The sequence below is a fragment of the Alexandromys fortis genome, unplaced genomic scaffold (genome assembly GCF_014885135.2).
Source record: "Alexandromys fortis isolate MF-2015 unplaced genomic scaffold, M_Fortis_MF-2015_v1.1 scaffold_2_1_26212458, whole genome shotgun sequence".
Taxonomy (NCBI): domain Eukaryota; kingdom Metazoa; phylum Chordata; class Mammalia; order Rodentia; family Cricetidae; genus Alexandromys; species Alexandromys fortis.
In genome coordinates, this window is record NW_026067930.1 from 7,839,457 (window position 1) to 7,864,026 (window position 24,570).

The following is a 24,570-nucleotide window of genomic DNA, read 5'->3' on the forward strand; positions in this document are numbered from 1 at the left end:
GAACGACTTTTTAATTTATTCTTTACTGGGAAACTCGCAGGGGAATTTATGCTCGCTACTTAGCTTCTCTTGGAAAGGGTTTGAGAACTGAGCATCTGATTGTAAGTAAGCATCTGGGGCAAAGGAGGTTGACAAATCAACCTCTGCTCTTTAGTGACTTAAAAAAACATTCTTTGCAGATAACTATATGAAAGATTGATTTTAGCCTCAATCCAGTTGGCCAGGGGGATTATGTTGCTCGTCTCTCTCTGGCATTTAAGATATCAAGCTGATATTAGGCTTTCTGCAAAAGCCTATTCAATAAATAAGAACAGTGTATTAAGTTCCAGAATCTTCCCACTGAAAGCTGATATACCATTGCTGTTTTATTTCAGTGCTAAGGTAAGCTCGAGTGACTGTAGGTGCCGGACACAAAGTAAAGCACTCTGCTGATTCTTCCATGTTTGGACAGAAAGAGACAGCAACATGCCTACTTGCTATAAACACTGCTGTTTTCCTGTCTCTGCTTGCAGGTGGTCTGAAGTGTCCTGTTTGCAACTTTGTGTATGGTACCAAATGGGAGTTCAATAGGCACTTGAAGAACAAACATGGCTTGAAGGTAGTGGAAATTGATGAAGACCCCAAATTGGAGGTAACACTTTAGGTGTGGTATGATCTCAACATGTTGAAACACATGTGGCAAGTGAGGTGAGCCCAGGTGCTGGGCACAGTCTGCCCTGGAGAGCACTGGATGTGTTCCTTGGAAATCTGCAGCCATTTCAGGTCATAGCTCTGGGTCCCTCTGAGTGAGATCTGAGCCACCTATGTGAATCTCATTCCAGGCTATTTGAGCTTTTCTGGGAGTGTTGTCTTTGCTTCTCCCGCTCACAAACCCTCATTTAGATGTTGCTTTCAACAGAATAGAAGGCAAATGTTCTGTTGCTGTCTTCTCTGAGAGAACTGGAAAGACCTTTATTTATTATTCCCTGACTCCAGGTTCTTCTTTTCCTCTACCAAATGCTCCTAGTCCTACCCACTGATTGTTTCCCTAGAAATTTGCATCTGTCACCATTCTCACAGCCAACAGCTACCAGATGCCACTATCATGGACAGATTGCAGTCCCTCAAGACAGGGCTTCTCAAGTCAGCACTACTGATGTTTTCATCTACATAATTCTTTGTTGTAGAGGATATGTCTGGACCCTATAGGAAGTTTAGCAACATTTCTGGCATTTTCCTACCAGGTACCAGTAACATCACCCTGCCTCTCTGGACCTCACGGAGATAGCCAGCTGTTTCCAGACACTGCCAAGGTTCATCCCTCTCTGGCAGTCACAGTCACCCCCAGCTGACTTGTTGACTCACAGGGTACCTACGTATAACTGGTCAGGAGTAAGGTCTTTGAAACAATTCATAGCACATAAAAATAATGAAACACTATGGCAGTGTAGAGATTACTTTGAAATATAAGGAAATCGTGGCTCTATAGAAGAACGTATGCTTCTATAGCTCACCATGAACTTGGGAAGAATGGAATGATCACCTTCATAGATGCAAAAAGGCTTTCAGCAGAAAGCATTGTTCACCTGTTAAACAGCTTCAGTAGAGTTTAATGGGTGCTCCTTAAGATGACAAAAATGTATGTGTCTTGGCCGTAAGCCAGTGTGTTATTTCATTTGGAAATTAGTACTAGAGGGTTTCCACTAAAGTCAGAAACAAGTAACTATGGAAACAGTGTGTTGCTGGATACCTTAAGGCCAGAGACAAAGAATTGATGAGTGCTACAATCTGGTGGACTATGCTTAATCTCTGAAACTATTTCCTGTGTGTGTTATAATTGAGCAAGTGTGGGAACATTCTGTGTATAAAGAGAACTGTGATTTTACTCTTGGAAGAAGATGTTACAATAAGCAGAGGCCAAAGCTAGATGGAGCTTTGGTGCCAACTTCGAGTCAAAGAATCACTAGGAATTCATGTGGCTTACTGTTGTTGTTATTATCATCATCTATATGATGAAAATCCCTAATTAAAACAAAAACTCAGAATCCTCAATGCTGTAAATTCTAAAAGCTTTTGATATCAGTATACCACCCACATGTGGAAAATTCCACATCTAGCCTCATTTGGAATACTTGTGGAGGAAACAATGGTTCTCATTTGCTTCAAAACCATCAGGGGTAGAGCCACAGCAAGATGGCACAGTGGGTAATTCATGCTCTGTATAAGCCTGGTGGTTTGAGTTTGATCCCTGGAACCCAGACAAAAATGGAAGGAAAGAACCAACTTTGCTAAATTGTCCTCTGACCTCAAAATGTACACTGTGGCCTTCACATGCACACACACTCACAGACAAATCCAAGAGCATGTCATGGAGGATGTAGGACCATAGATGGCACAACTGATCATGAGTTGATAATTGTTTAAATCAGGCAATTGAGTGACAGGTTTGAGATGACAAGACACATACGTTTTTGTCGTCCTACAGTACCGCTCTCTTTACTTCTATATGTGTTTGAAACTTTATAAATTAAGACTAAAAAGGGTGAAGTTTGGAGGGACAGAATTTGAACTTGTCTCTGTGTCTATGGCATTTGCCCTTGTTGACTGTTGTAGCCTTAGTGTTCTCGCCATACAGTAGGCTGGTAGACTGAAAAGCTGACAGAGGGAACACCATGTACAATGCTGGAGCTCGTGCGGCAGATAAGCCCTTTGTGTTGTTGGTGATGGCATCCTCAGTGTCCCATCACCATAGGTGGTGCCATCATTATACTCCTCAACTCCTAAGTTCACACTCCAGAAATTGTTGTCTAAAGAAACAGATATTGGAATACCGACTCCTGACAGGAAATCCCCCCATCTCAGTCAGTACTTTCAGCAAGTTCTAGAACTATTAGCAGAGCTATGGCCCTCATGAAATAGTACACACAAAAATATGCCTTTTCCTCTAAGTTAGGCAGTTAAGCAGTGAGGAAGTTGGGCTCAGTGTGACCACCAGTAGAATAGCAAACACACTGACTTCCTGGCAGTTTGAGTTGTCACTTAGAAGAGGCATTACTGAATGTCATTGTTACCTGTGTTCCCCAAAAGAACAGCTCTTTCACAAGCTAAAGCCCCTGGGTCCATAGTTGACTGATATACTCCTTAGTGCAACTCAAAAGGGGAAATGTTCTTTTTATTAATTTCTATATCCATTGGATATTTACTAGGTGTCTCCTTCGTGTCAGGCAAGTATAATTTGAGTTTGGTCAGTTGGCTGTGGAAGGACAATTACTTGTTACTCTGAAACTCTGTGTCAGTGGCTGATGGATATTGATAGAATATAATGTTGACTATTCTATAAATTTTGTCCAAAAACTACCTTTTCTTTATTAGTAAGATCCATGGCCCACACCTTATGGTATTGGCTGTGTTCCTTCTCAGAAAGAGATCTTTATTCTCATTCTGTGACTGTATGCTTTCTCTGTTTCTTCCCTTGAGGTAGAAGATATCTTTGAACATCACTTCAGCCCCTCCTCCACTCACATAGCCTGATATGCCCCTCTACATTCTGTGTGTAATAAATTGATGGTCATGTAGCTATGGTTTGGTGGGTTCCTACTGAATGGTAGGACCTGTGCGTACTTTACATGCTAAGGAACAGTGCATTTTCTCCTTACTTTCTCCCATGGCTATTCCTTTGCCTCTGTTAGCTGCATGGCCAGAGACCTCAGTGTAAGGGACAGATAAAAGACAGTGTTAGGAGCAGTGGGAGGAGCCTGTAGAAGCATATATTCACTTATGTTCATTATGAACAGTATGCTTCATTTTGTATCATGAACATGGGGAAAAACAAGCTTCCGCTCAAAGTAGCCTTATGACATCTTGACCCTCGAGAGAAAATGTTTTCCCTGGGAAAGGCATTTGTCGGAGCAGATGGCTTTTCAGGAGAGCTATGCCAGTGATGTGTGGAGTGCTGTTCTCCTGTATGTGTTTATCTCATTCTGGAATTTGGGGGTTGCTGTTAATCTTTTGGAGGGATGCTGAGACGATGATGTTTTTCTTTAGCCAGCAACAGAGACTCCTGAGGAGCCCTCCACCCAATACCTCTACATCACCGAAGCTGAAGAAGATGTTCAGGGGACACAGGCAGCAGTGGCCGCACTTCAAGACCTGAGATACACCTCTGAGAGTGGTGAGGGTGCCCCGACTTCCTTTCTCACTCAGTGCTGCTCTTTCCATAGCAAACAAACCGGGATGTCTGTCTGTAAATTCTTCAGAATGAACCCAGCCACTGTGGGGCCCATGTGGATCACACTTATTTCCAGAGCAGTTTTCTGTGGGGACAACCTTGACATTCTTACTTAAAGGTGGATATACTTATATCCACTGTATATAGTGATGAGAGTCCTCCATTTAGGTAGCAGAGTTGGAGTCTGGGTCTCCTGACTTTCCTCCGGCAGTTCCTACCACTGCCTCATGTTTCCTCATGGCCCTCTGTTCTATGGGCATTATCTTAGGGTCCAGAGTGTCCAGGCAGGTGATAACAGTGGGTGACTGGAATGTGATATACTGGTAGGTCACCCTAGGAAGACCAATATACATCTGTATGCTCAGGATCACTCATCTGTCTCCATTCTTCCCAGAAAGCCAGAACATATTTTTAAATCAAATGATAATTTTGAATTTTTTGATCAGTTTACAAACTGGACACTAACCTTGGAAGCCGTTTTCCCAAAACTCTGGGAATGTCAGCGCACATGCACCTCAGAGACTGAATCAAGCAAGCAGGATTAATGGGAAAGTACTGACAACAAATGGTAATGGGAGATACGAGGAGAAAAGTGCTCCTGTCCTGACTTGAAATCCTTCATTTCCAGTCTTAAGAAAGCTTCATCCAAACTCTCATGGGCATCCATTTCCAAACAGTTAACTGCTCGCACACTAGAGGGAACCAGGGCCACACGTCTAGAGTCAAGGCCATGCTGCGAGGCAAGACTCCAGCACTGAATCCCTGTTTGAATTTGGGTTTCTGTTTCAGTGGTCAGTGATGTCTTTATTTCCCATGAGCATATACCCAGTTGTCCACCAGTGTGTTCCACGGAGGGTCCATGAGCACATGCCTGCTTGCCCGCCAGTGTCTTTCTTTGGAGAGTCCATGAGCGTGTCCCCATTTCCCAAATAGTGTTTATTTCCTTAAAGAGTCCATGAGCGCATGCCCATGTGCCCACCAGTGTCTTCCCACGGAACTTCAGATACTGTTCCATCTTTGTCACTCGACAGATTAGACCTCCTGCTTTACCTCCTGGCTGCCTAGTTGTCTTGCTTATTTGCCCCTAGGCTGTGTTGTCCTGGCTAGATTCTGCGGGTATCTGCAGAGGCTGCGTTTCTCACTTGTGCTCCAGTTTAGCCTGGGTGCAATCCCCTCGTGGAACTCTTTTTGCCTAGCTCACCCCCACCTTCAACCCTTAGATCACTTGCCATCTATTAGAATCCCACCAAACTTATCTTTACTGTCCCCTAACTGCCCTGCAATACCATGTGTTATGATGGTTTGCTTACACATGGGTCTCAGCAGCCTGTCAGCCCAGGAAGGATGAGTGTGTGTGGGGGATTATACTTCATCTGTATTCCCAGTGGGAACCACAGCTCCTGGCTGACTAATAGTTGGGCTGGATAATGATCAGGGAGGGAGTGGAGGAGGAATTAAAATCTAACCTCAGTGACTCACCAAAGTAGACATTTTAGTCTTTGGAATTTAGAGTGTTAGCTGCAAGGCACATCTGAGTCATCTCCAGGTACAGGTGTATTGTGGGAAAGGGGGAATGCTCTTGGTATATTGTGAATATATGTAGATCACTCCCTCCATCTCAGGCCATGTTGTACCTACTACACTGATCATGTCAAAGTCTCTTTCTCCAGTCTCTTATTGGTTGATTCATGTTGGCTCATGGCCTGCAAAAAGCTTGCCTGTGAGGGTGTAAACATTGGGCAAGACTTCCTGATATGATGAAGCACAGAGACCAAACAGTAATTTCCATTGTCGTGAATTAGTGATCTGGGTGAGGGTGTGCTCAGGAGGATTACAGATGGGCAGCAGATGGTGAGAGAGAGCAGGAAGGGTGTGCCAAGCTGCTGCCCTGATGGTGTGGGCCCCTGTCTTCTGACAAGATTAAAATGCAAGCAGGCTTCAATTGGCTTGTAGTTCACAAGCTCACTGGCTGGATAAGTAATACATTCTTGGGTGTTCTGCCTGCCACTTGGCATAATTTCACTGCACATCTACGTGCCCTCAGGAGAAACCTCTTCTGTATTTGAACATGTCAGCTGGTAATCCTCAGTTCTGACACGGAGGGGCAGTTTGTGTAACCACATCAAGATTCAGTTCATCTGGGCTTTAGTTCCATGTTTGTGACGCCATCACATCGATGACCCGAGGCAAATCTCTGCTCTTTGTGCCCACGTGACTTATACATCAAAGAAAACAACGAGTATCATATCATCATGCCAGTTGCTTATGGTTCCAGGCAGGCCTTGAGAGGTTCTTATAGAAAACGTTTAATAAATTAAAAGGTACCAAACAAGTTATTTCTCTTGTCTGAGTAAGTGATTTCTGAGAACCCATGAACTATTTGGAGTAGGTGTCACTCCTAGTCTTCACTAGGACCCAGTTTGCGTTGAATGCTATTCAGTGCCGAGAGCTTATTGATGTCCTCTTACTTCTTTCCCTTAGGCGATCGACTTGACCCTACAGCTGTGAACATTCTGCAGCAGATCATTGAGCTGGGTTCGGAGACCCACGATGCCACTGCTGTGGCCTCTGTGGTTGCTATGGCGCCTGGGACAGTAACTGTTGTGAAACAGGTGAGGTTCCTCTGCCCAGATTATTTGTCTCCTCAAGCCACTGCCCGTCTTCCCCATTTTGTTTTCAGAATTTTGCCTTGCCTAGCAGAGAATTTGAAATGAAATTGGTCTTGTCTCCGTGGATTATTATGGGGCTGTTTTTCAATGACTCTGTTTGTGCAGATGTGTTGGAGAAGGGTTAGTATATTTTAGAAACACTGAGGAGACTCTCAATTTCTTTTTAGAGAATCATAGAATACAAATAAGCATAATGAGACCCTACCAGGAAGGAAACTAGTAAACTAGTAGGAAGTGTGGGGATAGCCAGAGATGCCCAGGAGTATTTCCTCACGGACTGTCCTTTTAAAAGAAACGTCATGGCTTTAGATTCATACAGGAGAGGAAGAAAATGATGAGTTTGGGAAGAAACATGTTTCTACCAAGTTGTCAGTGCTTGATTCATTTCCTCCTCTGACATCAGTAGTCTTCACCAGTCTGTTAGAATATACTGCATGTGATAATCCGAGTTTCATTCGTTTACTCATCCCTGTCTCTTTAGTACCTGCTTCAGGTTTTAAAAAAGTTAAACTATGCTGTGGGCCAATGATCTGTACCCTGTCAATTGTATTTTAATGAAATGCTGATTGGCCAGTAGCCAGGCAGGAAGTACAAGTGGAGCAAGGAGAACAGGAGAATTCTGGGAATAGAAAAAAGTCAGTCTGCAGTCGTCACCCAGACAGACACAGAGCAAGAAAGATGTGACTGCCTTGCAAAAAAGGTACCAAGCCATGTGGCTAATGCAGACAAGAATTATGGGCTAATTTAAGTTATAAGAGTTAATAAGAAGCTTGGTATACTGGGCCAATCATTTTATAGTTAATGTAGACCTCTGTGTGATTTTTTTTGGACTTAATGACTGTGGGAACTGGGCAGGACAGAAATCTCAGTCAACAAAACTAGTTCACACAGCTATTTTAAAGGCAGAAAACAAAGCCAGTAAGCACACCAGAACCAGGAAACTATATACTTCAAGTTCATGAAGCCAGTTTAAATATAGATTATAAAGGTTTGCATGGATATGTGTTCTTTTATCAGTCACTTGGTATTTATTGAGTACTTGCTGTTGTCAGTGAGTTTTGTGTGCTGGAGTTCCAGGAAGGAACCAGTGGCTGCCATCGAGGTGTCTACTCTCCGTGGAAAGAAATTAGACAGGAATGAAGTGGTATGCTACGGAGAATGCGAAATGGTGAACAAACAGAGCCGATGTTTACAGCATGGGGCTGAAGGCTCTTGAGACAAAGGGTTGTTGGGGGAAGATGTCTCTGAAATTTCAGGAGAAACTTAAAAGACTAGTGATAGCCAAGCTTTACTGTGAAGTTAGTACTGAGAAATAAGAACGAAACGTGAGACATTTAACTTCAAGGGGAAAAAAAAATAAGTTTTCTTTGCACGACAAAGACAGTTCTTAGACTGGCTCTCCTGAATCATATGTCCTGGCTACCCACCTTTGAAGTTAAGAGTGGAGATCTCACTGTTGTTTCTACGACTGTACTCAATGGTTTCTCAGTGGATGAGGCAAAGCATGAAAAGTTCCCGCCATGAAAATCTCTGGGACAATAGGAACTTTTGGTTTAACATGGATTTCTCCATCCTTAGACAAGACTTGCCCTGTAGTGGAGTATTTGAATTGAGTGTCTGAAACTCTTACACCACAGTGAAGTTTCCCTCCAGGCCTTGGACAGAAGTTGAATACCAGAAAGACGGATGCTGAAGTCTGCAGTGTCCTGATTGAAAATACACATCCCAGCTTCTTACTTGGCATTTGCTAGGTTGCAGACTCCAGGTTGTCTTCCGTATCTTCTGGTACTCCTCACTTGTGTCCTGAGATGTGGAATCTTTGGAATCTTGAAAAAGATCTGGTACTTACTGGAACAGGGTCTGACTAGGGCAGGAGTGGGAGGGCTTTGCTTGGTTCACACAGGTTAATGGTAGAGAATTCAGAAGGTGTAACTTATCGTCGTCTATATATTCTTTTTATGAAGGATGTTGATTGGCTGCTACTCAGGGATGTGGTTTATTGAGTGTCACGGTCAGTGCTGCCGTACGTGAAGTTGTGAGCTTCTCTCCGTCAGACTGGCAGTACCACAGAGCACAAGGCAGATCAGCATCAGTGCGACCTGTGTAAGCAAGTACAGATGTTCACAGGAGGAGACAGTGGTACCCCTGAGGGAGCCTTCTTTCGTACTTCAACCCAGAGCTGCAAGTGGAACTGTGAACCTAATCATGAGGGACTCCATTTGGAAATGTTCCCAAGTGTGTGTGTGTAGCACAGTCATCATCTCGTGTGCCTGCCTGAGCCTCCCTTTCAGTAACTGTAACACATAATGAATAGAAGAATAAGGAATAGGTGATGGATGGATGGATGGATGGATGGATGGATGGATGGATGGATGGATGGTCAGATAGACATTAATCTGCCCACACCTGTACCAGAGAGACTGAAGTATCTCAAGCTCTTGCAGGTGAGGAACTGACCTTTTCTCCGATTAAATTATCCCATCATTTACATTTAATCTGGTGGTTTTTATTGGGTGGGATTGATTATTTTTCTTTCAGGAAATTGCATGTGCTAATGAGACTGCCGAGCCGCTGATGGAGTCCTATAACCCCTGCTGGGAAGCAAGTTCTCGCCCTCTCCTCATGAGAGGAGCATAGGGCTTCAGTATTGACGACTTCCTCTTGCTCCAGTCCAAGCCACTACACAAATAAATTGCCCAATAACAACTGAGTATTTTTGCTTGAACTGTTGGTTTCATGTTTTGACTCTCCAATCACCAGTTAATCCGTACTGAAGAGAAAAAGCAAGGATGTGTTGTAAAAGCACATGAGGAACTATAACAATGAATTTTTAAAATGCTGTTACATACCATAATTTTATGTATTTTAAAACAGAATTGTCTGTTTTATGTGCATATTCTATAGGACCCAAGTGAATTCCAGGTTATTTTTATTGATTCATTTTTTTATATGTGTGTATGGTATATGTTTATGCATGTATGTGTGTTTGCATGCATGGCTGTGCCCATGCATGTACCTGTGGAGGCTAGAGGTTGATACTGAGTGTCCTCCTCTGTCACTCATCACCTGATTGTGTCTCTCACTGAATCTGAATTCTATGCTTGGTTTGACTAGTTGAGCAGCTAGCCCCTGGGGTCCCCGGGGTCCCCCTCTCAACACTGGGATGACAGGAATGCACTGCCATTTCTTGCTTGTTATGTGGCTCTTATAAGGTGATATTTATTGTGGCTCCTGGATTCAAAGGTTTCACTCTGTGTTGTTTTAGCTGCATCCCTTGGGCCAGGAGTGCATGGTGAAGCAACGCTGCTCACCTGGTGGCCCTTGAGACACAACACTAGAGAGAGAGGGGTTGGGGATCCAGATATTCCATTTCGGGACCTGCCTTCATGATCTTACTTCCTTCTGCAAGGCCCGATTCCTGAAGGTTCTCCTTACCCCCTACCAGTGCCACCCTCCAGACAAAGTCTTCAAGGCATGAGTCTTTGGAGACATTCTGAAGTATAGCAATAAGTAAAAGTGATGAATCCCCAGTTTCCAAGCTTGCTGAACCCACTGTCACCCTCCATCTGGACTATGTGTGTGAAGAGAAGCTGTTCTGCTGAGGGACTTCCAAGTGCAGACCCTGGTCTGGTGCCTTGGAAGTTTCTTGCAAAGAGATCCCAGCCTGGATTCTTCCCCTGGCTTGTGAAGCTGAGCATGACCAGAGACTGTAGTCAAATAATGGGCTGGGGCATATGGGAAAGGATTTAGATGCAGCTTCAAAGTCCATCTTCGTGACCATTTTAAGGAGAACGTTCTCTTCTGTTTTATTATAATTATGTATAATTATTATAATTATGTATCAGGCAGCCTGGCCAGAGAATCCTACATGGTATGGAGGATATCTGCCAGCTGAAGCACCTTAAAATGAGACATGGGGAGGCCTCTCCTCTTTCCTTGACCTCAGAACAAGCTAAGCAAGGTCCACTTTCTTTTCCTTTGTCGTCCCTTTAAGTGCAAATAACATAAAATAATGGGATTTGATGGTTTTGTTTGTGAAGGGCACTTTTTGACATATATTGGAAACAGTTTCCTCTGAGGGTCAAGGCAGTTGGGGGCTAGTGATGAAAGATAAGGTCCCAGCAGGCCTGGCCCCTCTTCCCTTCCTAGGCTGGGTTGACTTCATGTTGGTGTGCCGTGTGTGACACAGCTAACAGCTGCTTAGTCCTCTTGCCCTGTGAACAGTACCTTGGCGTCTCAGGTGTCACTCACCATCCTGTTATGGCTTTTGTCATTGTTGTGGTTCATCTAAGGGATTCTTCATAGAAGGTTAAGGAAACACGCATGTGTATATTTGTATGTTGTGTACATGTGTACTTGTGGACAGAGAACAATGCATGTCACAGGGACAGAGAGTAAACAGTTGTGGGCTCAGGGGATCTAATGCTAGATGCTAAGTATAGCCATAGGATTTCAGCAGCTGCCTCCAAGTCAAGTTTTTCTGTTATTGTTTAATCCCCCCAACTCTTCCATTTGCCTTATTGGCTTGGTTTGATATTTGAGACAGGGATTCACTTCCTAGCCCTGACTGGTCAGGAACTCGTTCTGATCCTCCTGGCTCTCATTCTATTGGTGTCTTACATGCTCAGCTCTTCTGCTCCTTTGTAAGTAGAAAAATCTCCTCAGTGACTTCTTACCCCCTCTTGCACCCATCATAGCCCCCTCTGTGACAGACTTCTCACCTCAGGTTCTGGGTTTTGTTGGTTGATCATCAGCTTTGGCTCCTGACGCAGGAACTTTGCCATAAAATTGGCTTGCTCAGAAACCCCTGCCAACTTTACTTCTGTCAGGTCCCTAATATTCAAGCAGCTGCCTCTTCACAGAGCATTTGTTCTGCAGTTGTTGATCTGTGCCCTTCAGCATGGAGATGCAGGGATGGGTGAACACACTGCATCTTACCCCTCTTGCCACTTAGTGCCTCCTTTGTCCCCTGTAGACCCTCCTTAGCTCTCCCCAGCCTTTCAACCTTTTTCCTTTTCTTCTTCCTAAATGAAATTTCTTTCAGAGACTTCTGCCCCTGGCATAATGGCTGGTGGCTGATATTCCAAATGACTTCCTTTCAAAGCTCTTTTATTACTTGTTGAGCCCTCTCATGCCTTGGTAGATGCTGAAAAGTCTGTTTGTTTGTGAAATCTTAGAAGTAAGAATGAGTTCCATGATACATCTCTGGACCTATGAGACATGGTTCACAGAAATCAAATAAAGACTTGTGTTTCTTCGTTATGGTACCGGTTCCCCGCATATACCCACCTTTAGAGCTGAGGATGCCAGTCCACTGAGAATTGCCTATTCCTTCCTTTTTCTAAGCCCCAGTTTTCCCACTGTTGTCCCCTGCAAGCTGCAGAATCCCACTTGAGTTTTGATGCCATCTTTCATTGCAGTTTGCTTGATATCTCTATCCTTCTCCTCATCTTCTGTTCCCTTCTGTAGAACTGAGTCCCACCTTGAGACTTGTGTATCAAATGTAAACATATAGGATGTAGGCATGTCCTGACCTCTTCGTGGCAGTGATCTTTCAGTATGCCCTTAGTGGGCCTCTTAATCTACAAGGTGCTGTCCTCTAGAGCTGGAGAATGTGAGTGATCCTACTTCTTTGTTAGTAGGTGATGTAGATTCTAAAGAAGGAAGCTTGATTAGTAAGGCCTCATCAGATCTATGATCCATAAAACACAGAACATCTCCACTTAGTGACAGCCACCTGTACAATTTGATTCAAGGGGGCTGGGATTGTTTTAAGTTACTACCTTTGTGTTAATTTCTTAGGCAGTATAGATGATGGATACAGTCACTGAATACTCAAATGAGAACCAAATACCCCATGCTAACATCAGACCTGGATGCAGTACTCTGCCATATAGGGGCTGTGGTCAGATAATAGCCTGCAGGCATCTGTGGACTTTTTGCTTCTCCAGGAAGGGCTTTAGGCTGGAAGAGCCCTCAGTTTGCTCTCTGTTTCTATCCCCCAAACTAACTAGGGAGAAGGAGAGTGGCAGTGACCACTCCCTGCAAGAAGAGCCACCCTACAAGAAGCTCTCCTCCCTTTCTGGGCAGTAGTGAAGTGTGGGAAGGCAGCAGGACCCTCTTCTTTTTCCAGTTCTTAGAGACTTTGTCTAAACCATAACCCAGTATGGTTTTGAGCATGCTTAGTTCTTATCACACTGAAGATCTATAGGGGTAGGTGGAGGTTTGGTCTCCTAGGTGTCCCTAGGCTGTCAAGCACCAGATTTGGGCCAGATATGTTTCACAGGCATCACGAATACTCATGATCATGAATGTGAGCTCAGACCCAATGGTACTTAGCTAGCAGGCCTGTAGTACCTTCACTGAGCAGTCTTAGCATCTCCAGGCAGGCTATAGGCTCCATGCTGTGTGGAAAGCACAAAGGCATACCTCTCACAAAGTCTGTGACATAGGTGTCAACCTAGGGTGTCTCCCTTGGCACAACCATCTGTGTAATAAACCTAGATGGGAGGTATAAAATGCCTGACTCGAACCTCAGGTCTGTCACTTCATAGCCCGTGACCTTGGACAGAGTACTTCTTACTGAACTTCAGTTTCCTTCTTTATAATATGTTAAAATAATAGAATCTCCCCAGTTGGGCCATTGACTAGATTATGCAAATGAAACACTTGGCCCTGTGCTAGCTAGTATATGTTAAGACTGCAGTATCTTAGCTCTTGGCACCATAGATATAGCATAACTCCTTAACTCTTTACTATTCGTACAGAGTCAGCTGTGACTGTTTCTTTTTAGATGATTCTATTCAGCAGGCAGCAAGCATTATCTAGGCTCCATATTGGGAGTTTCAGACAAAATGATAAAAAAAGATCCTTTTTCCCTTTTATCTTTTTTGGTGCAAGATATTGAACCCCAACCTTGCCCAGGCTGGGCAAGTGCACTCTCATGGAACTGCCTCTCCAGTCCCACCTCTTTCCTAGGAGAGCTTGTTGCATGGTTCATTCTGGAAGATAAACAATTACATCGCCTAAATTAACACATGCATGTGGTCTCCTGTACAATCTCATGCTGAGCCAATTTGAGCTATTTCTACAAAATCAGCCCTCCTTGAGAGAGGCCATTATAGAATAAATGTTTGTATCTCTCAGAATGCATATGTTCCACTTTAACCCCAAATGTGATTGTGGCATTAGAAAGTAGGGCTTTGGGAAGAGACCAGGTCATAGAGATGGAACACTAATGAATGGGACAAAGGCCAGTAAATGAGGCCCTGAAACTAGTTCACACTCCTGCACCCATAAGATTACATGAAATCAGTGCTATGTGGGTCTAGAGTCCTCCCTAGATAGACCCCAGCCATATTGGAACCTTGATATCAAATTTCATTGTCTGTTCTCTAAGAACTAAGAAAACTGTACTACTGCTGTTCATAAGCCACTTGGTCATTATATGCTTTGTTACAGCAGTCCAAGCTAATAAAGAGGTCGATTTGATATGACTGTGATGCTGAGGGGTGTAAACCAAAGTAAAAAGGAGTGGGTATGGGAATACGAGCAAGGAGGCACAGTGATCTGAGAGTCAGAGCATTGCTCTCCAATAGCAATAGCCAAGAGGTGAGCCTGTGCATTTGGTGATTGGGAGCCAAAAATCAACTTTCTTGAGTTACTCTTAGTCATGACATTTTATCACAGCAACAGAAAAATAACTGATACACCTGCTGACAGAGAAGCATCTTCAGGGTGTCAAACAAAAGTCACAGACAGCCTTGGCCAAGGCCTTGTTCCAGGCCCTACCCAGAAAATGGTGGGCATTGAGACAGGACGGAGTTTCAAAGACTCTGGGGTGATATTTAGGTGGGTAGGGTGGAGATCTTTTCTCTTGAGGAATGTGCAGAGATGTAGGAAACCATTGCTAAGGGTTGCTATTAGAGGCAGAGACTTCCTGGGCTCTGTGCATGGAAAAGGCCCTGTGAGAGGAGCCTGGCTGTGATGTGCACTCTTGAATATACTGAGCGGAAAGGACAGCAAAATGGCAGCTTTGGGAAGATGGTCTACATATGAGAAGATGATCAGATAACAAAAGCCACAAGGCTGCCCCCCCCCCCCGACTGTGACCGCTCTACCATCTGTTTCAGTGGGGCCTTTGAGAGATCTCCTGGTACACTCTGCTAGCATAGTTCAGTATTTATTGGGCACACACTGTGAAGCAGGGACCATGTACTTATCCTATAGAAAGGCATGTGCCAAGTGTGCAGGGTTGGTTCATGTGTTGGAAGCCTGTTTGAGGGATCAGACCAGGTGAGGCTCTTTCTCCTGAAGGAGTGGCACCCACCTTCTCAGTAACTATGTGTCCTGTTCTTCACTTCCTCTCTCTGAAACACCATGCTGCTCACCTCATTGCTTATAGTTTATAAGACATGGAGCTCCTTTTCTTTTTCCTCAGGCAAGTGATTGTTCAGGGCAGACTAAATGGGACTTAGAGTCCTCAAGCATGGAGAAGGGTGAGACGTCCAGTTAATGAAACTTCTGTTTGCTGTGCAGTTAAGTTGATCTGTTCAATATGGAAACAGTTCTTATCTTGTGAGTCAGAGGCCAGGAAGAAGCCTGCTTACCACGTTTCTCTTCCTTTCAGCAAACTCTTTCTCAAAAGACAATTGGCCCTTCCCCTTCTGATTGGGTCAGGAAACCCGAGTAGACAAGCTCATGTAAGCACATGGCACACTCTGCATCAGAGCTGCCTGCCCTGTGCTTCACAGACAGGGTGCGATTGTGCTTCTTTGCTCACCCTGAGGTCCAGCATCTCAGACCTTGGAGGTTGCTGTAGAGACTGGGAACAGATGTTAGTGAGCAGCTGGACCAGCTTGTCTTGGGAGTATGTCTGAGATGTGTGTTCCCAGAAAAGAGAACTACCAGCTGCCTGAGTACAATTGAGAGAAAAATGGCAAGCAGAGGAGGTGATGTGCCATCTCCCCCCTGAACTATGGTTGCCTGGTGCAGGCTGAGTCATGACCTTCCCCCCATCCTTGCATCCCTTCCCTTTTAAAAGGCTTTCAATCTTCAGTGATGCCTGGGATGGCTTCTTCCTGCCTGTGAATATTTTTGGTGTTTCTACACGTTTCTTGCAGATAGCATCATCCCATTTTGGTCTTGTATATAAATATGTAGTTCTAGAGTTAGAAATTTATGATATTTTCCCCATAACGCCCATCCACGCATCGTTTCTTTTGCCTGGGTAAGTCTTGGTTTTGTGTTTATAATTTTTCTGTTTCCAATGCATGGGACTCCACTCCTAAGCCAGGTTGTGACGAGGAATGTGCCGGCTGTGACTCCCTTGAAACATACCTGCTTCCCTTCTGGGAGTACAGGGGAAGCAATGACATGGTGATGGAGTATGCCCTTTCCCACAGCCAAACTGTGAATAACTGCAGGCTTCCTTCTCATTCTCACTGTTTGGTTATGTTGGGTTCTGTCTGGGAAATAGCTCTGGCTGTCCTGGGAGTCGGGGTGTTTCAGAGGTTAAGGACCTTAGAAGAGGTTTCTCCTGTGCCTGGTCTCATTAATGGCCCTGCCCATGATGAGGGCTCATTATCCTCTGTCGATTGTATTGAGCATGCTCAGCCCTCCTGCTGATTCTCTCAGTCCTGCGACCGTCTCCCTATCACAGAATTCCCAGCAGGTCTTGAGAGCCAGTCCTGAGCAACAGGAGTGCCAGAGAGGAGAGTAAGTTGTGGCCTTGTTCCTCTGCTGGAGGAACATAGGTGCCGTGGGTGCCTTTTTTTTTTTTTTTTTTTATCATGGACACGAGTGCTATCTAGAGAAAGCTGTTCTCCAAGGCACGTCTTAATAAAAAGGATCCTGGCTCAGGTTATCTAAGATGGATTTGAAGTGTGAAGGATGCCTGAAGTTGTGATTTCCTGGTAATGGCAGCAACAGTAACAGAGATGATGATAGATGTCTGTCCCTTGAAAGGCATAAACGAGGGTTCCTATCCTGACAAGACCCTCCAACTACGATCCTTGAAGTGAAACCACTTGTCTGCTTGCAGCAGCCAGGGCCCTCAGACTTGGGCACGCGGGCAGCATGTACTGTAGTGTGCTGTAGTTATGTTTTGTTCAGATGTCAACAAGGTACGTGATAAGGCCATTATCATATACTTTGGCCTTTCCACTCGGTCCTCCTGGTTTCTTTCGTTGTTGGCCAGCCGAGTACTTTCATCTTCCTGTAGCCATTATTTATTTCTGTGCTGTGCTGGATCCAACTTTCCCTGTCCGAAGCCTGGCACTGCCAATGCCGCATCGGAACTGAGCTCAAACGTGTTTTAGTAGACGGTTGATGAGGATGCGGCCGTGAGCCCCCGGCACAGGTGTGTGGGCAGCTGGTGCCTGGGAGCTATTTGCACGGTGTTCTGAGAGCTCTGGGTAAAGGCGTGCTGCAGATGTGTCCTTTTCTTGTGTTCCCCGCGGCTCTAGAGAGTGTTCCTTTCCATGCCGGCTAGTAAGGGCATTTTCTCCTTTCTCCACTGCCACCTCTGTGGGACTCAGCTGCGAGCCACAGCCTTTTCTTCCCTTAATTATCTTTGTCATATTTCTGCGTCCTTGGCTGTGTCTCTGGGTTGTTTTGGTGTCTTGGGAGGCGGTGGATGGTGCAGTCTCCAACAGAAGGACGTGTGCTCAGGTTGAGACTCAGAATACACGTGCGCAGGGTGGGGGGTGGGCAGTGCTGTGAGCTGAAGGTCAAGAGCTGCCTTGAGGAAGAAGTACTCTGCAGGCTTCCTGTGGACCACCTCTTTTCTGTGGTTTTTCTATTGGGCAAGGTGACTCCTCACATTTCTCCCCTGGCCAGTGTTAGGTGCCGAGGATGCAGGTGGAGTGTGCTCAGTCCAGAAGACTGTGCTGTTAGAGGATGCTCCTGGTCCCTGTTGTATGACCTGGAGTCATGAAACACCCTGGCAGAAGAGACTCTCAATGTATTCTTATTAAAGAGACATTAAAATGAGATTGTGCTTCAGTCTAGCCCAAGAAACTGATAGGAGACTCAGGAGGAGGCTATGGCATGGTCCCAACACACTGCTGCCCACGTGGCTCAGTCCTGTGTTATTGTAAGTACCTGAGGCGCTGTGTTCACTAGAAGCACAGGGAGCTGGATGCAGCCTTAATCCTGCACTGGATCATCATCTGTGACTGTAGAAGGTAGGGCCCCGCAGACAGCTTCTCATCTTCCCAGAGTGCCACACCCTCCAAGGCGTGGTGCTAAGCACCTTTGGGTGCTTCTCAATAAATAGAACAAATGCTGTTTATTTAAGCCATGATCTGCACAGCAAGGATCACGTGCTCACCAGATGCTACAGGTCTACAGGGAGAACTTGGAGGTGGATTATAACACAAAACCCATTCAGGGCCACAGAGGCCTGAGTGAGTGATTCAGGCTGCTTCTTCCTTGAGGACCTGTGAGCAAGAGAGATTTCTAGGACTTTTCTTAAAAACATGTAAACTTGTGGGAATGGGTTGAAAAGTGGGGAAAGGAGCTGAAGAAGGGGGAAAAGGAAGGACAGATGAGTGAGGAATACAGAAATAGACAGTGAGGTGATGGGAAAGGTGATGACATGGCATCCTATAAAATCCCCATCCATGCTGCAGAGTGGACCATGAGATGAAGGTAAAGAGACAGGGAAGCTGCTCTCCAGCATCAATAGAACTGCCAAGTGTGGGTCATTAGCTGGCTTCATTCCTGAGCCTAGAACACTTACAACAGAACACAGGACCTGACTTAGCAATCTGTGGAGTCCCGTGGGCTAAGGTTTTCTATTAAGCTATCTATGCTGCTAATAATTTAGCTGCAAGATATGTTAGATACAGCATTTGCGGAAAATGGAGTATCCATCTCAGGGGGTAATGACACTGTGAAAACCATGTTATTTCTGCTGCGGTGAACAATTTTAAGCCTGTGCTAATAGATTAAGCTGCTGGAGTGATCATTTTGAACAAAGAGAATGGTTAGAGCTGTACAGCCAACCTCTGTCTGCCTCGCATGGCTAAGGAACAATAATTCTATCAGTCTGTGACATGTGATACCCTTAGTCACTGCCATACTGCACCAGCCAAGGAAGAAAGAGCTCAAGACTCATTCATATGGATTAGGCCCAGCTTTTGCTACCTGTGAACTGCCCAGCTGGACCCCTAGGAGCTTCATGATCCCACTTGTGAAGAGGGAACAAATACTGTGTATGAGCCATCAGGGTGGAGCTTGGGAGAGTATTCAGTAAACTGCAGACACCTGTTAACTTCTTTGGGAGCAAGTCAAGAGGTGCATGGCTCGCAGACATGGCAGAAAAGCCAATGGATCAGGTGACCCTTAGAATGCTTGACACTGAGAAAGGCTCATAAAATCCTTTTTTTTTTTTAAAGCAGTTCCTTTCTCCTAGCTCATTATGGAGCTCCTAAGTGTGGGGAGCAGGTGCACCAGCAGGCAGTAAGGAGCCCCATGTTAGCTTTAGCCAACAAATGCTAACCAAACAATGTCTGTGCTAGGACTTGAGTGAAATGCACGGTTAGCGTCATCCATCACCTTTTCTGGTGACTTCATGCAACCAAATGTGATGTCCCGTGCTTGAGAATCAGCGGATGAATATAGGACTGGTTTTGCTGGACAAAACCAGCCTGGGGCTGGAAACTGAAGAAAATAAACAAATGGAGAAAGAGTTCTCTTAAGTGGACTTTAACCTTCTAAAAAGTAGCAGATAAAATAGATGTAAATGTTCAGAATGTAAGAGAGCATGTTTAGATGGGGTGAGGCTTGACTTCAGCAGCCTCTGCCTTGCTTTGTGAAATAAACACTCAGTCTATGAGTGGATGGCTAAGGCCCTTAAATCTTAAGAGCTCATCTGCCCCTCTCTCCAGCCTTCACTCTACCTTGCTGTGTATAACCCTGCATATCACCTGATCTCACTCTGTCCCTCCCGTCCTGCTCGTCACATGGTTCTATCACACTTACCTGGAGCATGCTGTCATTTTTGTATATGTTCAGTCCTGAGGACCTTAATGTTTATCACCCGTCCCTTCTTCCTTTCTGTGTTGTTTACCAGCAAGATAAGGGAAAAGATTTGTAGCGTGTTCCCTCCCCTTTCCAAATCTCCCATCAGGTACTGCCTTTCAAAGTGAAAGACGGCAGTATTTACCTCTGCAGTCTTGGTTCCTGGTACATCTTCCAAGGTAAACAAAAATGGAAATAAACAGTAAAATAAGGGGAATAAATGTTTTGGTTTATTTGAATAAATACAAATAAAGAAATGGGCTAGTTTTCCCTCAGGATAGCTTTGCAGTTTTGAAATTCTTTCAGTCCCAGGCTCCTGCCAGTATCTAATATCAGAATGCCCAGATTCCTCCCACAGATGTCTTTTCCTCCCGAGTCTTCATGAACTGAACCTGCCATACTTGTTCCTCCTCATGCAACTTCAGTAATTAAGGGGCTGAGGTGAGACCCTCCAAGCTGGAGAGTCATGAATGGGCAGGTCAGGGAGTAGGAAGCCGCGGTCATGCTGCCAGTTACAAGACAGAAGGAGAGTCTGAAGTGTCGTGAGTGGGAGTCTGTGTGGCTGCCTTAGCTCGTTCCCCTCAACTCATGGGTGTCATTTTCCCTTTCCCAATCTTCCTGGAACCCACCCTATACCTTCATGGGATGCAGAAGTCATCTGTGGTGTGGTCATGATTTATTTTGTGCCACCGCTGTCTCATCTCCTTTGTTGCTATCTTTGCACACATCACAGCACCTGGGGCCCAGTAGGCCATCATTCAACAAACATTGGACACTACTATGCGCTATGCATTGACCTTGGATTTTGGGAAGTAGTTGTGACAAGACAGACACTGTCCCTACCTTCCCATAGTTTATGGTCTACTGGTAACTAAAAAAAAAAAAAGTTTTATCAAATGATAGACAATCAGTACCTTTGATCAGTAGGTATCTAAGAAAATGTTGTTTGGATGGATGGATGGATTATTCAGAAGACAGTAGTAGGTATTGCCCCCTTTACAAACAGTTGCCTTTTCTGTCTGCATGACCAAACTCTTAAACTGCTAAGTTACCACTGGGTACTCCGCTGAGGTTTTGGTGACTGGCTCCGTCCCTGCAGCGCACAATGCCTGTCTGCTACCATACAGTTCGCAAGCTTTGGGCAAGGGGCTGGAGGTTGAAACACACAAAGACACACAGAGACAGAGACACGGACCTCTAGTCACTGGTAAGAAGCCCATTATTCAGTAGCACCACGGAGGCTTATATACCCAACAGTCAGGTAGGCCAACAGGTGAAAACCTTATCCTCTGATCCTCAAGGCAAGGCAACACGTGCTCGTGAAGCAGAGCTGGTAAACAACTTTGACACAGCTTTCAGTAACTCAAATCAGAAGGAAAGTAAAGTCACTATCAGGGAAGAGCAGCTGGAGGCCAGGACTCCAAACGGTCCCAACACGTCCCCTCCTCAGGTTTTTGAGAGCCAAGCCATAAGCTCATGGCCTGGTCTGGAGGAGTGTTTGACCAAGAACTGCATTCAACCGTGCCAACTCCAGGAAGTTGGCATTTTTACTTAGCGTTTTGTTTCTAAAAGGACTGGCTGCTCAAGGGCTCGCTGTATGGTAGAGACTATTAAAGGAGTCATATCCGTCTTTTGTTTTTATTTTTCTTTCCTTCTTTTCCCCCCAGTTTTCTCAGGCCCTATGTGGAAATATGGCCCCATGTTGGAAGGTCAAAATGTACCAAGCTTTTTTCTTTTGGGCCACCAACCAGCTCCCAAATCACGACACAAAGACTTATTATATTTGAATGCTTGGCCTAGCTTAAGCACATTCTGGCTAGCTCTTTTAACTTAAATTAACCTGTTTCTCTTTATCTGCCTCTTGCCTTGGGGCATTTTACTTTTCTTTCTTCTATATATCTTACTTTCATTGCTTCGTGTGTCTGCTGGTGGGCTAGCGGCTGCCTGGCTGCTTGCCCTGGGAGGTGTGTCCCTCATTCTGTCCTCCTCTTCCTCTTGTTCTTCTTTTATTCTGTTCGAGCCTATAGTTCTCCTCCTGTTTATTCTATGCCGGCCAGCCTGCCTATTCTTTCTCTGCCCAGCTATTGGCTGTTCAGCTTTTTATTAGACTAAAATCAGGTGCCTTACGCAGGGAAGATAAAAACAGATGCAACACATCCTTATGTCATTAAACAAATGTAGCATAAACAAAAGTAACACACCTTTACATGGTTAGAGTAATATTCCTTAGAATAAACAAATGTAACACATCTTTACATAGTTAAAATAATACACTACAACACGCGATTCCCTCAGCGATCTCTTGAGATGGGCATGCTGTTCCCTCTTTCACTGAAAGGTAGGCCAAGGCTTGTAGAGGGTCTTGCCCAAACTTTCCAGAAGTGCTGGAGGTAACATTCACACCTGCTCAGTGCAGGGCAGGGCACATCCCCTTGCCACTCAGGTCTCAGGAAGGATAGCTACTCCCACATCCTTTATGGGCCAGCGGCCCTGCCTATTTTGCAGTCCTTTCCTTATTTGCAGTTTAGGCTCTCAACTCTTCCTACATTTGTCTTCTGTTCCTCTTCTTAGGCTAAATATGGTTGTTTTTTCAAATTTCACACAGCCCAGAGCTGATAGTCAGGGACGTGATGTCTTAGCATCACCTGGACTCTGCCATCTTAGAGCTACCAAGAAAGTCCTGCTGTAGGAACCAGCTGGTTCTCTCCTCTGTCCGTGTTCCCTGGCCACACCCCTGCCCAACTCTGTGGCAGCATGTGTCTACTGGCAGGCCTCCAAAGAATGGCCAGACATTCATACTCATGGACAGTCCCTGGGACCTGTAGCATTCAAGTGGGACTCCCAGAGTGGTAAAGACAGAGAAGCCAGGAAGAACCGAGCCACTTTATCAATATCAAATGGATGAGCTTTATATTTTTAGGAGCCCTCTACCCTATACTGGGTGCTTATCCACTCAGTAACCTCATGGCACCTTGTAACACCCATGCTTTAGTGACTCCACACCTTGTGGAGGTCAGAGGAGACTGCTTGACATCAGGATGGGAGTTTGGATTTGGGGTGTGGATTCTTCCATTTGTAACATGGAAAAGACCCTGATCTTATCACTATATGTCATGGAATCTCATTCTTCTCTTCATGAAGTGGGCACGAGTCCATGCAGCATTGGTGAGAGGATAGCATGCAGCTCCCAGGCCACCTCTGTGGTCCTGACGTCATTGCTGAACCTGTGCCATCTTTCTCTTTCCCTCCCAGGTCACCGATGAGGAGCCCAGTTCCAACCATACCGTCATGATCCAGGAGACCGTGCAGCAGGCCTCCGTGGAGCTCGCTGAGCAGCACCATCTGGTGGTGTCCTCTGATGATGTGGAGGGCATTGAGACAGTGACCGTGTACACACAAGGCGGGGAGGCCTCTGAATTCATTGTGTATGTACAAGAGGCTGTTCCTCCCATGGAGGAGCAGGTTGGGGAGCAGCCGGCTCCAGAACTCTAGAGGAACCTAGTCTCCTTCAGCAGCCTTGGCTTTGTGGGCACTGGGGACCCCCTCACCTGCCAGGCCCATGGAATGGCGCTGTCCTTGCCTTTCTTGTCTACTGGCCCAGATGGTATTCTTTCCACTGTCCTTTGATCAAGGCCAGTGCATCACCAGCAATACAGAACCCCAATCCTCCCAATCAGCACGGATCACACCCCTGGCCCAGCATCCTCTGTTTCTGGAAGACTTTTACATCAGCTGTCCTGTCCTGCTCCTTTCTTGCTTCAGGACCCAGAGACTCCCATCCCATCAGCATCTTCTTTGATTACAACCCCAGCCCTTTGCCCACCCTCACCCTAGGTGCTCATTCCCCTCCGGGCCCACTGTGCTGTCTGTGAAAGGAAGACAGACACCACACAGCAAGTGGCCTTAGTCTTTTGAGTGAACCGCTGGGGCGGATGGGGAGGATCATCCAAGCATTCTCCACTGTGCACCATCCTCCTCATTGCGGGAGCACGGGGAACAAATGAGTGACCCTATTCCTCTATCACAAGGGCCCACCTTGGAGTTCTTTTTGCTTTTTAAAATAAATACATTTTCTCTCTTCACCTCTCATTCAGGGAGGTGGGGAAATAAAAAAATTGTGCCTTTTTCTCATTCTTAGGGGGTGGGTTGCACTTTCTGCACCCAAGCACCCTTTTCCCCGTGGAGCTGTGTTCAGGGGTGCAGACACAGACAATGGCACTTTCTTTTGGCACCCCTGTTACTACTCACCTCACCTGCAGGACCCTCTAGTACTTGTGGGTGAATACTTCAGCAGGAGGACAAACAATATCTTGGCACAGAGGAGACGGGGGAGTTCACTGGTCTCCGAGGAACAAAGGACCCTGTGTTTGTGTGAGTTGGTTAGAAGCAGTAGCCTGTGAGATGGCCATGGACTTGCTGTAGGGTTATGTTGGGAGAGAGCGGCTAGGCTGACCCCTGTCACCCAGTGCACACTGGACCGTGGACAAAGAAAATGTTCACTTCAATCCAGAGAGAGGGTCCCTGCAAAGAATAGGTGGGGAGGATTATCCATAAGCCAACTCCACAAGGTGAGGGAGGGGGAGGCTCCAGAAACCTTGGTTGGCAGTGGCCATTTGATAGAGCAGAGTCAGCCAATATTCCAGGGAGCCTCCTCTCCAAACAAGTGTC

At 45.5% G+C, this 24,570-nt stretch overlaps 1 protein-coding gene across 3 annotated transcripts in view; it reads left to right on the top strand.

The window, feature by feature from the left end:
* Zfat (zinc finger and AT-hook domain containing) overlaps window positions 1-24,008 on the top strand; it is a 160,580-nt gene extending 136,572 nt beyond the window's left edge. For 2 of the 3 annotated variants that reach the window (XM_050145229.1, XM_050145231.1), the window contains 4 exons: window positions 513-631; window positions 4,024-4,150; window positions 6,689-6,819; window positions 23,155-24,008. In XM_050145229.1, coding sequence (XP_050001186.1) covers window positions 513-631; window positions 4,024-4,150; window positions 6,689-6,819; window positions 23,155-23,394 — 617 coding nt within the window. In that variant the 3' untranslated portion in view covers window positions 23,395-24,008. The remainder of the gene's footprint in view (window positions 1-512; window positions 632-4,023; window positions 4,151-6,688; window positions 6,820-23,154) is intronic. The other variant, XM_050145230.1, reaches the window with a different exon arrangement.
* The last annotated feature ends 562 nt before the right edge of the window (window positions 24,009-24,570 follow it).